Genomic DNA, 11,425 nt, shown 5'->3' on the forward strand with positions numbered 1-11,425 from the left:
TGTCATTCTCAATCATGATATTATTGCTAAAACAACATGAGAGGCTCACCCCACTATGTCGTTGAACACTTTTGCAACCCATCTCCATACCATCCCATACACGGTGGGCACCCTCCGGCAATACATCGAGAACTTTGAAACCACGTGATGGGCACCTTCCATGTGGCCTCATTGCTCTTTTCCTTGTCAAAAACTAATTCCTATCGTTTGTGGCCTTTTCATGTAGTACAATTCTAATTCACCTACTAAGGCCAACACTCCCTTATCCTCATATTATACATCCCTCTCTCACTTCTATATCATTATTTATACTAAAAGAGTTGGATCTCTTTGTCACGACATCGAGCACGTAAAACCACACGTGGTCGGCAACGTTCATATGGCCTTTGCACTCTCATCCATATGGCCTCACTCACATGGACCATCCACATCCACGGCGGCAGGCTCCTTTGGCAAGAAGGAAATAGTCATCTTCTCTGGCAACAAGGAGGACCACCAGTGGCTTTGTCTCCTCTTGGAGGCTGCTTTGACGGACGAAGAATTCCCCCGTCAGATGGAGATCATGACGGAGCGTTCACTTCGTTAGATGGGCCCAGCGCCACCATCGCCGATGCGTGTGAGGGAGGATCCACCGTCGCTGCAGCAGGTTCGTGTTAAGAGGGAGCCGGCATCCCCACTCCGGTAGGTGTAGGACAAGCCGACGTCCCCGCCGCGTAACCGCGGCCTCCACATCAGTGACCGTGTGAAGCAAGAGCTGGCATCCACCTCGCGGCTCTGCCACGTGAAGAAAGAGTCGGCGTACAGCCGCTATACGCATGTGCCCTTATCGCCACCACGGCGCCACCGCTGGAAAACGGAGGATCTGCGCCCGTGATTGCCAGGGCGTGTGGACGCATCCTCCACTACCTTGGAGGCGGGGGTTTCGGTGGTGCCTCCGGCTCTCGGGTCCTGGTATCCGAGGCCGAGCGCGCGGCGCGGCTGCAGGTGAGGTACCAACGACGCAATGGCGGTCGCCGCTCCGCGTTCGCCAAGAGGGACGTAGCGCCAGAGTGGGTCCACAACGATCCGGACCTCGCCGCTTCGTCACCACCGCGGAGACGGCCGCCAGGTGATGCCGCTACCTTGACGGCAAGCTCGCCAAGATCGGCGAGGAGTGGTCGCTTAGCGACTGCTCCGCTGACACCGACGAGGGCAAGGCCACCGCCTGCGCCTTCGTTAGTGGCCAGGGCGGCCCTTCGCACCGCGCAGCAGGAGGCGGGGCCGCTCCTCTGCGAGCGTCAGGCAACCGCGGGAGAGGGTTGCCGCGGCCCTCCGACATCCTTGCACCGTTGGAGGGACGACGACGACGACATGGATGCCGACGGCGGTGTGGCAGAATAGGGCGGCCACACTTACGAGGTGGTCGTCCGATATAGGGTTTAGTGTTTTTTAATAGCTTTTAGTAAAATGGTCGAAATATCGTTAGTTTATGTAAATTATATTAGAACTTGAATGAATATCCGTCTGGTTGGCACGAATTTAATCTTGTTTGTTGAAAAAGATTTTGCAATATATGCGGCTAGCGTTCGTTGACGTCCTTTCGCATCTATGTTCATCGACTGATCCTCATGGTAGGCAATTTACGGGTTGCATTAGAGATGCTCTTAGGACCCATTCACGGACCAATGCGGCACCATGTTGAATGACTTTGACGGTCTGGACGAATATGAGCGGTTTGAGGGCTCTAAGAAAGCGTGGCTGTTTAACGAATCCTACAGAAACGGTCTCAACACTGCTTAAACCAAATTGACATGCGAAGCAGATGGTGTCCAAGGGATCAATGCCTGGTGCAGTGGTGCTATACAGCTGGTGCTATTTCAAAGTAGTCTGCCTACATCTTTCAGGTCTGCGTTTCCCAGTTGCGAGACAGGAGCTACTGGACTGCCTGCAAAATGACAACCCACGTACAGACAAACTAGTTGTCAAACGGACTTTGTGTAAAACGAGCGTCGCTACTTGTCAAACTAGTTGGTCACGGACGGTCAAAGATATCCTACTGCATACACTAGACGTCACAGCAAGCCCCTGCCTCGCATCTTGTCATATCGATCCACAAACCATTCCTACGGCCGCCGGTTTTCTCTTTGCAAAGGAGCAAGATCTCCGGCGAACTAGATGAGTCAGTCCGGTGGAACAACAACAGCAGGCGGTGGTGGAGGGGGTTCAGTTTGTCTGGATTCAGGTATTCCATGCCACTCAAACCGCATTAGCTTCAGTATAGCCTGTTTTTGATTGATTAGCATGCTGGTTTTCTTCAATCGCGGTTGAATAGTAGCAGTTGCGGATCCACCATTGGAGCCAGATGAGGCGGCAGTCCCAAGTGGGCGGCGGCGGAGCAGTGACTTCCGCCTACCAATTTTCACTGCGGCAGTGAGCAGTTTTCATGGCGGATCGGCTGTTTCCTGGTTCTACGAGGCAGTCGGTCGTGAGGGTGTCTGGTTGAGGAAGAGAGAAACAACTTTCGGCTGAGCCGGAGAGACATCGCGCACGAACGCTGCCAGCCACCAAAATGATCGATTCAGTACTAAACTACCACGAATCGATGCCCCTAGCCATAGTCACTTGATGCTTCTCCACACGATGAAAAAGAGTTCATGCTAATAGTTTCTAATAATTTTTCATGCTTCTTTTGATAGTTGGATGCAATGAGTTTTTTGAAAGTAGACTTGCATTTTCTATATGAAAAATAGAACTTCAATGTTCGCCCAGGATAGCTTCAATTATTTTGTCCGCCACTTAATAGTAGGTTTCTCGTTTATAATGGATGTGCGGAATTATTACGTTTCCCTACCAAATATGTACATATGTAGTGTTTTAATATAAACTCGAATGCTCGTCATATACGGTTTATCTTTACATCTATGACAAAAAGGCGAAGACAAGACTAAAGCCACCACATTACAAGGCGAGACAGGTCAGGGAGAAGGCAAGGGTGAGGATGCTCCTATCTCGGATGAACAAGATCTTAACAATGCGAACATTGAAGGATGGACAAGGAGAGAACGGTACTATGGTTTCTAAGTTTCATTGTCACATTACTATGTTCTGTCCTGTAATCGGTTCAAAAATATTGTTCTGTCCTGTAAACATTTATAATCAACTTTATGACTTCACATGTAGGAATCGACAGGGCGCTGCATCCAGGAAACCAAGTTTAGACAGATGCAGTCAGATGGAGATAGCACTTGGGAATGCTGGGAAGATTGGGCAGGAAGTTGTTTTTCAACCATTTAAAGGGATGCAATTCGACTCAGAGAAGGATGCATACAAATTTTTCAATGCATATTCTTGGAAAATTGGTTTTGGTATCAAGCATGGCAATAAATACATAAACAAGAACGGATTCAAGACGATGCAGGACCTTTTGTGTTCATGCGAGGTAACAAAATGCATTAAACACGTATTATTAGTCATTAATATTTTTTTGAATTGATCTGACTCTGGGTTTTTCATTTAGGGAACTCACAAAAAATTCAATTCTAGGTCTAGTAGAACAAACTGCCCTGTGATGGTTAGATTGCTTCGCACAGAGGACGACGGATGGTACTACGGAGAGGTGGTATTAGAACACAACCACGAGTTGGCAGCTAGTGCAGGTGAAAGAAAGTTATGGAAGTGTCACAAGTATGTCGACTCATCTATGAAGGACATTGTTAGGCACTTGCGTTCTAACAATGTTTCACTGACCGAGGTATATGGGGTGATGGCTGACATTCATGGTTCACATGATGACGTCCCATTCCGTAAAAGGTCTCTCAAATCCATGTGTGCTTCCATAGCTCACGAATGTAGTCAAGATGATATCAATAAGACACTGGATTTATTCACAAGCATGCAGGCAGAAGGAACTGGATTCTTTTTCGCAGTTAAAACAGATGAGGAAAGAAGGGTGTCTGGTCTGTTTTGGTGTCATCAAAAGAGCAGGGCTGATTACAGTTGCTTTGGAGATGCCGTGACATTCGACACGACTTACAAGAGCAACCTCTATGAGATGCCAGTTGGACTATTTGTTGGAGTCAATAACCATTATCAATGCTGCCTGTTTGGTTGTGTTTTTCTGCGTGAAGAGACTGTAGAGTCATTCAAGTGGGCATTTGAAACATTCCTATCAGCAATGGACAACAAACCACCAAAAACAATATTAACTGGTAAAGCAATCCGAACCATCCAAACATATTTTTCTATAGTTCAGTTGTGTTATATCTATTAGATAGAAAACTAACGACCTTTGTATTTCTCTTCATATATGACTCAGACCAAAGCAGGCAAATGGAGCTTGCTATTGCTCACGTGATGAATTCATCAAAACATGTTTGGTGCAAATGGCATGTTTTAAAGAAGATGAGGGAGAAAGTAGGGAGCATATACAGGAATGGTACTCCTTTTAGGAACGATTTCAACATTCTAATAAATGAGATGATGACAGTTGAGGAGTTCGAAAAGGAATGGCAGGAGATCATGACACATTATGGACTTGAAAAAAATTCATTTTTGCATCAGGTTTATGATTGTCGTTTCAAATGGGCCAAGCCTTACCTCAAGGGAGACTTTTGTGCCAAAATGTGCAGCACACAAAGAAGCGAGTGCATGAACAACCTGCTCAAGTGTTATGTATCCAGGTCGGCACCAATAAACATCTTTTTTCAACAGTACACAAAGATGTTTGCCGACAGATGTGAAGAGGAGGACTTCGAAATCGCTCACTCAAAGAAGGTGTGTCTCACATAATCCGCACCTTGTTTTATAAATGATTCAATATGTAGTGTTTCATCACCGCAACCTTGACGCTGTTTCAGGATGGGAAGATAATAAGAACAAACTTTCTAATAGAGCGACACGCAGCTAAAATTTACACAAGGGGTGTGTTCAAGCTGTTCTTACTTGAATTGTATCAGTCTGGATCATTCATCGTGAAGGGAAATCAGGTGGATGGGAGAATCACATTAGAGCATGCTGATGCAGAACAAAGGCAACGTTGGTGCAAAGTGGTTTATGATGTTATTGTTGACAGGGAGAGCGACACTTACAATTGCGAGTGTGGAATGTTTGAGCACTCTGGACTGCTTTGTCGACACTTACTAAAGGTATGACAATTCTTGGTTTAACTATTTGCGTCATCATGTCAGATCTAATACACATCATTGAATGATTTTTTTTCCAGGTTATGGTACACATTGGCGTCCGCCAAATCCCGAGTAGGTACATTATGAAGAGATGGACCAACGATGCTAGAGAAAATATGCCAGATCACCTAAAGTGTTATCAGAAAGATGCAAGCATGCAGGTGTCGAAGACTTTCATGCACAACATAATCTACGTCAAGGCATTGGAGATAGTAAAACTAGCTGACAGCGGCATGGTTACTTTCCAGCATGCTATAATGGGATTGGATAAAGTAAAGAATGATCTTGAAAAGATTATAACAGCAGGAATTACACAGGGACAAGCTTCTAATGACAAAGGCAATGCAGCTCAAGCAAGCAAAGAGCCAACACAGGAAACAACTCAAGGATTCAAAGAAAATGAGACCACACCTACAGAGAACCAACAAACAGATGAAGGATTGAAGAACGAAATGGGCAACATGTTCTCACAAGGTTCTCAAAGTTGTTTAGCACCTGAAAAGAGATCAGCCAAAGGTAGACCCAAAACGAAGCGTTTCAAGTCAGAGGCTGAAGGCGCATCAAACAAGAGCACAAGGAAGTGTGCGATATGTGGATCTAGGGACCATTTCACAAAGTCTTGCCCTTGCCACCTTGTTGGTGCAGCATCATCAAGCGATTCTGAGGGAGATGCCGACTTAACAGTTGAAGACCATGTCAACACAGATGCTGTTGAAGAAAAAGATGTCAATCAGCAAAGCCAGATGGGAGAACAAAGTAGGAGAACTGAAAACATCAATACTCCCAAGTCTGTCCAGAGGAGGTGCAAGAAATGCGGTCTGCCTGGTCATTACACTCCTAAGTGCCCAAAATTCTATGGCCCCAAAAAGCCTCCAAAAGAGGTGACATGCAAAAAATGTTGCCTGGGAGGTCACTACTCGTCGACTTGTGGAGGGGAGTCTTCATACAAAAGAAAGCGTTAATTTGGAAAATGGGATTCAGGTGAAATATCCCGGCTGTATCATTTTTTATTTTTATTTAACGAACTTTCATTTGTATTTCGTTTGTGTCGAGATATCCATGTATTCAGTATTATGTCATTTCGGACTATTCATTTGTTGCCCGCTATATGCAGTGTGTGTCGAGCATTAGTCGCTTCATGAACATTTGTTTACCTGGCATCGATTCTTTTAGGAATCTATTTATATCCTCAAGGAAAAATGCTTGATTTCCAAGTAGAGTATGACACAACATTTTGTAAACTGCATAGGACGAAAATTTATGTGTTTTAAATCAGTGTAATAAGTGCAGTTTAGTGATTAATTTACATGCCATTTCTTGCGATGGCTATCCAGATATGTATTTTGCCTGAACTGCTACAGCGCATGGGCTGGGTGTGTTTTGGTGTGGCGTGGTCACACGTGAGAAAAAAGTAGGTTTGCCAGGAGTATCCTGACGGGTAACAGTAGACTGAGATACTGCACCTACTGTCAATGACCAGGCACGGGTGGAAAACATACACGGAAATCACGGCATGCGGGGTTCTCACATTGCAAACAGTGCAGGCTTTTTCAGTGTTCACGGGCCAAACTTTCTGAAACTTATTTGGCTACTGCATCATCAAGCACTCACAAACATTATAGCTGAGTAACAAGTCGAAGAAAAGCAAGGCCAAGACCTCTTCGGAAGAGAAACATATGGAGCAAGACGGTTGGTGTAAATTGCTGCGCAGGAGCGTGAAGATCGACGCTTTATCAAGTGGATTCTTGATAAGAACAAAAAAGGTTAGTAAGATTCCCTACTTTAGAAGTACGCATTAGTTACACTAGAGATTTCAGTAGCTGATGGAGAAGTGAAAATCACCATGAAAAGTGGCACGTCGCGGAAGAAGAAATCAACATCCTGGTGATTACGCTCCTCTGCCCTGATGAGCATCTTCAGGGTTACATCTTCAGGGTTACATGGATAAAAGTTCTAGGTAAGTCAAAATACCGAATCAAAACACATGTTGGAACCGAGCTTCTAAAGCAAACATATTGAGAAAATAATGGTACCCGGATATCTTTGTTACTAACAAGAACGACCAGGCTTACTGTTCCATGTGGCATCCTACCAGCATCAAGATATTGCGAGCTCACTCTCACGCGCCCCTGAGCTCCTCCTTATCAATCAACTGAAGATGGCTGTATAGTTGGTGCTTTTGTGGAACAAGAAAAGTATGAGCAATTTTTGTGCATCACTGAATGAAAGGAAGCAGCAAACTGAAAAGGCAACATATCGGAGAGGTTCTGTTAAAAAAATGCTTTGGTAGATGTCAATTCACTGTATGCATTAAATGGAAATTAAAGGAACGAAAATAAGGTAAATAGCAGACACGCAGTACTATAGATGGCAGGAAGACACTGGTGCAAAACGGGAAGGATGACAAACCCACTACATGAGTTACTTTTAAAACGAAAAGGGAAAGAGCAGGCACGCTGTACTCTAAATTGCAGGGTCGACAGTGGTGCAAAACGCTAAGGATGGCAATTCACTGCATGCGTTTAAATTGTAATAAACACAATGAAAAAAATGGAAAGAGCAGGCACGCAGTCCTCAAATCGCAGGATGACAGTTGTGCAAAAGCAGAAGGATGAAAATTACCTGAAGAAGCATCAACTCTAAGATGTTATGACCACTGACATATAAAAAGGTATGCATAAATGTTGCCGGAACCTTTCGCCCATTGCCATTTCCATCCACCCCTATATGCTAAAGGTCTGACTATGGATGCCCCTAATAGAACCCTTTTACAGGAAATGAAAGAACTAGAACTTTTAAAACAATAAAGGTGCGGATCTCAAAGGTTTCTAACGGTGCCGATTTCAGTGTCCCCAGAATCACAACATACCAAATCCGCTCTCTCTCTCTCTCTCTATATATATATATATATATATATATATATATATATATATATATATATATATATATATATAAGCAACACGAGTCCATGGTTTTAAATATCAAAATGTTGATAAATAAAGAAAATGAAAGGAAGGCGCGATACCAGTCCTTTCCTAGAAGCTTTTTTTATTTGGGTCGATGAGTCCTCCGTCTTGCGTATGTTAGTTTGTCGGAGAGATGCACAGATGCCAGCACAACCCACTGTCAGCATCAATCATTCTTGAACGTTGGAGGCGGACGTTTGGTCTATGGAAACATCTACACCTTATATGGAAAAAAATTAGTAATTCAACAAAAAGTCAAAAAATTCTGAAAATATTTTTTGACATAAACTTGACCCTCCATTGTGCTCGTGAGAAAAATTCCACAAAAAGAAAATCGCCCTTTGACCTCTTTTTAAAAAAGAGAAATTTTTGGCCAAAATAGCGTGAATAGTGACCTATAATAGCAAATGAATTTGGTCTTTTTCGCTGTGAAGTCAACGTTGGTTTTTTTTCGTGAAAAATTATACACTAGTGCAAAAGTAAGTCAAGTTTATTCTAGAAATAGTTCTTACATATTTTGACTTTTTATTTAGTTATTAAAAAAAATCCCCATATAGGTTTATCTACAACCGGGAACCAAAGTTTATTTCCCTTCCAACGTTGTGCTAATTAGCTCCGTGATTTCATCACATTGTTCTGCTTTAACAGATGTCACTAGATCCACCATAAAGTTAATAATTTTAAACAGAAATTCGCTCATATTTAACAAAAGTATTCCGGACAGCGAAGAGAAAAGTATACAGGAAGTGTGCACTGTCAAGGAAAAAAAACGGGAAGCGTGGCCTCCTGCCGGGCCGGGCCCGTCCGGCACGGCCTTTTGCCTCCCTTCCTTACCCACCTACGTGTTTCTTTCTTAAGCCCCAAGAAGAAGAAGAAGAAGAAAAAGAGGCACGGACGGCCACCGCGCGGCCGCCGTCGACACATAAAACCCACCCGCCGGAGCCGGACCGACCGCCCGCGGCGCACACACCAAGACGACAGTCGGCAGCGGCGCTCCCCCCCTTCAACAATCTACTTCCTCGTTTCCGTCCAGGCAAGTTTCTCCGGCTTCGATCCCCGCACGCATCTCTGTTTAGTCCCCGCGGTCGGGCGTCCGTGCGGGCTCTGCAAATATACTCGGTTTAGTCTTTTTGTTGTTCGCTTTTTTGTGTTGATTTAGGCCTTCGAGTAGCGAAGCAGGATCTTCGTGGTTATCTCTGCTCATTCGAGTAGCGGAGCAAGATTTGCTCCATGGTTTAGGCCTTCAGGCGGGCGGTTTCTGAAAAGAAATTCAGATAGCCGATTTCTCATACTGTAGGAGTAGTTATCATCAAGATCTGGAATTTAATCCGGAGGCTTGACGCTTGCACCTTGGTGCATGAGATCAGGTTATTATCTCATCTCCCTGTTGCGTCCATTTGCTGCACCGAAATGATCAGATAAAATTTGCGGGAAATATTATCAGTTTTTGTTCGTCAGCAAGTTCAGAGGACAACATAATATTTCTGCTACATATGATCCTAGTGTGGAGTGCTCGGCCTTTACTAGCTGTAATCTTTTGTGGCTTGTGGAGGTTGTAGTGAGTAGTCTTTCCAGTGTTCCCCGTTGTATCGTTCTGACCGTTGTAAGTTGTTTTGTCTGCTGTAATTCCTGGCCGGTTGATGGCTTTGTTAATTCAAAGCCGGGCTCTTCGCGAGCCTTCGTTCTAAAAAAAAAAATCAATGGAGACTGAAGTGAATTTTCTCTTTTCCCCGCCCCCCAATTTGCAGGTCATACCCGAGTTGCTGCTGCTGAAATGGGTAGCACGGAAGCCCCAACGCCCGTGCAGGCACCTGTGTGCTCCATTGTGAACGAAGGCCCACCAGCTCCAGCTGCTTGCTCCATTGTGAACGAAGCCCCAGCTCCTGCCACTGACTCCAAGCCCAAGAAGAAGATATGCTGCGCTTGCCCCGACACCAAGAGGCTGAGAGACGAGTGCATCGTCGAGTACGGGGAGTCTGCGTGCACCAAGTGGATCGAGGCTCACAAGCAATGCCTCCGTGCCGAGGGCTTCAAAGTCTGATTCTTCTCTTGTACCCTGATCATGGATGTTGCAGAACATGCTATTTGAGATTCCGTCAGAGGAGTTGTCTTGTTTTTCAATGCTGTGCCTGTATGGTTTAATGGTTAGCGAGCTTGATGCCTGTTTCCATGGGAAATAAATTACTGATACTATATGAGAAATTTTCTTGGTGTTATTATTTTTTGTCCATCTCTGCTTTGTTTGGCATGGAAGATACAATATTCCTGATGTGGAAATTTGATAGTACCGGAGTACAATACTCTTGATATGGAAATTTCAGTGAAAACTGACAAGACAACATCAAGAATATAGACTTCCAAGTTTATTTGCTCGTTGCTGCAAATGCCCATGGTTTCCATGGCATAATCACCCTTGTTCTCTTCTCATCCTTTTCCTCAGCACCAAAACAATCACTCCTCACCTATGAACTAGTAGTTATTTTCTACTACTTCTGAGCACTCTACATCACTCTCTCCATCCATCTTACAACAGTTTTCAGACCCTTAGCTAGGCATCACGCTGCAGAGCTTGAGGATGGCCCTGTAGGTGCCGCCGGAGATCATGGCGTGCATCCACCAGTAGGTCACCGCGCCGATGTTGTCGTGGTAGTTGTCGGTCACCGCCTTCCCCACCTGAGTAGTACATCATCACAATCCACAGAGACATAAAAGTTGACATGAGAATGCGATCCACCCACTGCGGAATGCTGCAGCAGAGCTTTTGAGTGTGGTGCTCACAAGGATTCCCTCCAGGTTGATGAAGGGATTCGGTGAACCTTGTTGTACTCGACGATCTTCCTTCCAACTGGGGCACGTAGTGGCCTGGAGATAAAAGGAACTGAATGAAAGTTACTTGCCAGGTGACACTGGTAATACTTCCTGTCATTGTGCTACTGTGACGGTAATCATAGATTTTCTTCTTCTGGCGCTCTGCTCTGAAAGCCAGAACAATGGAAGGAAAGCTACCATACTGGGTTCCCAATGCTACACACACTCACCGGCGTAGCTTTCTCCGGCAATGTAGAAGTCCCGGTGCCGGTACTGTGGGAACCGCAACATCAAGCTGATCAAGAACTGCAGCGAGTCTTGAGCTGCATCACATCCAGAGGCACATGAAAATTACTAGATTTCAACAATCAAAATCTTACATGACCCAAAAATGTTATATATGGCTGCGGCCAGCTCAGATCTGCTTCGCCCCAGCGGTCCTCCCTCGGCCCCGGTCTCAACGCTGCATCGCCAGGCGTCATCCGTCCA

General features: G+C 45.0%; 2 protein-coding genes across 3 annotated transcripts; both read left to right on the forward strand.

Annotated features, from left to right (window-relative positions):
* The first annotated feature begins 1,983 nt into the window (after nucleotides 1-1,983).
* On the forward strand, nucleotides 1,984-6,271 carry LOC123128753 (protein FAR1-RELATED SEQUENCE 5). Of its 2 annotated transcripts, none has more exons than XM_044548849.1 (7): nucleotides 1,984-2,221; nucleotides 2,945-3,044; nucleotides 3,160-3,418; nucleotides 3,497-4,187; nucleotides 4,295-4,752; nucleotides 4,836-5,123; nucleotides 5,201-6,271. In XM_044548849.1, the coding sequence occupies exons 1-7, from the start codon at nucleotides 2,155-2,157 to the stop codon at nucleotides 6,122-6,124; spliced, it is 2,787 nt and encodes a 928-aa protein (XP_044404784.1). In that variant the 5' UTR covers nucleotides 1,984-2,154; the 3' UTR covers nucleotides 6,125-6,271. The 2 variants fall into 2 exon arrangements, with proteins under 2 accessions (XP_044404784.1, XP_044404783.1); XM_044548848.1 differs by having other exon boundaries at nucleotides 1,996-2,221; nucleotides 2,912-3,044.
* Nucleotides 6,272-8,998: 2,727 nt separating this feature from the next.
* On the forward strand, nucleotides 8,999-10,344 carry LOC123131179 (cytochrome c oxidase copper chaperone 2). The gene is made up of 2 exons (XM_044550912.1): nucleotides 8,999-9,161; nucleotides 9,877-10,344. The coding sequence occupies exon 2, from the start codon at nucleotides 9,903-9,905 to the stop codon at nucleotides 10,167-10,169; it is 267 nt and encodes an 88-aa protein (XP_044406847.1). The 5' UTR covers nucleotides 8,999-9,161; nucleotides 9,877-9,902; the 3' UTR covers nucleotides 10,170-10,344.
* Nucleotides 10,345-11,425: the final 1,081 nt, after the last annotated feature.

The sequence above is a fragment of the Triticum aestivum genome, chromosome 6A, assembly GCF_018294505.1.
Source record: "Triticum aestivum cultivar Chinese Spring chromosome 6A, IWGSC CS RefSeq v2.1, whole genome shotgun sequence".
NCBI lineage: Eukaryota > Viridiplantae > Streptophyta > Magnoliopsida > Poales > Poaceae > Triticum > Triticum aestivum.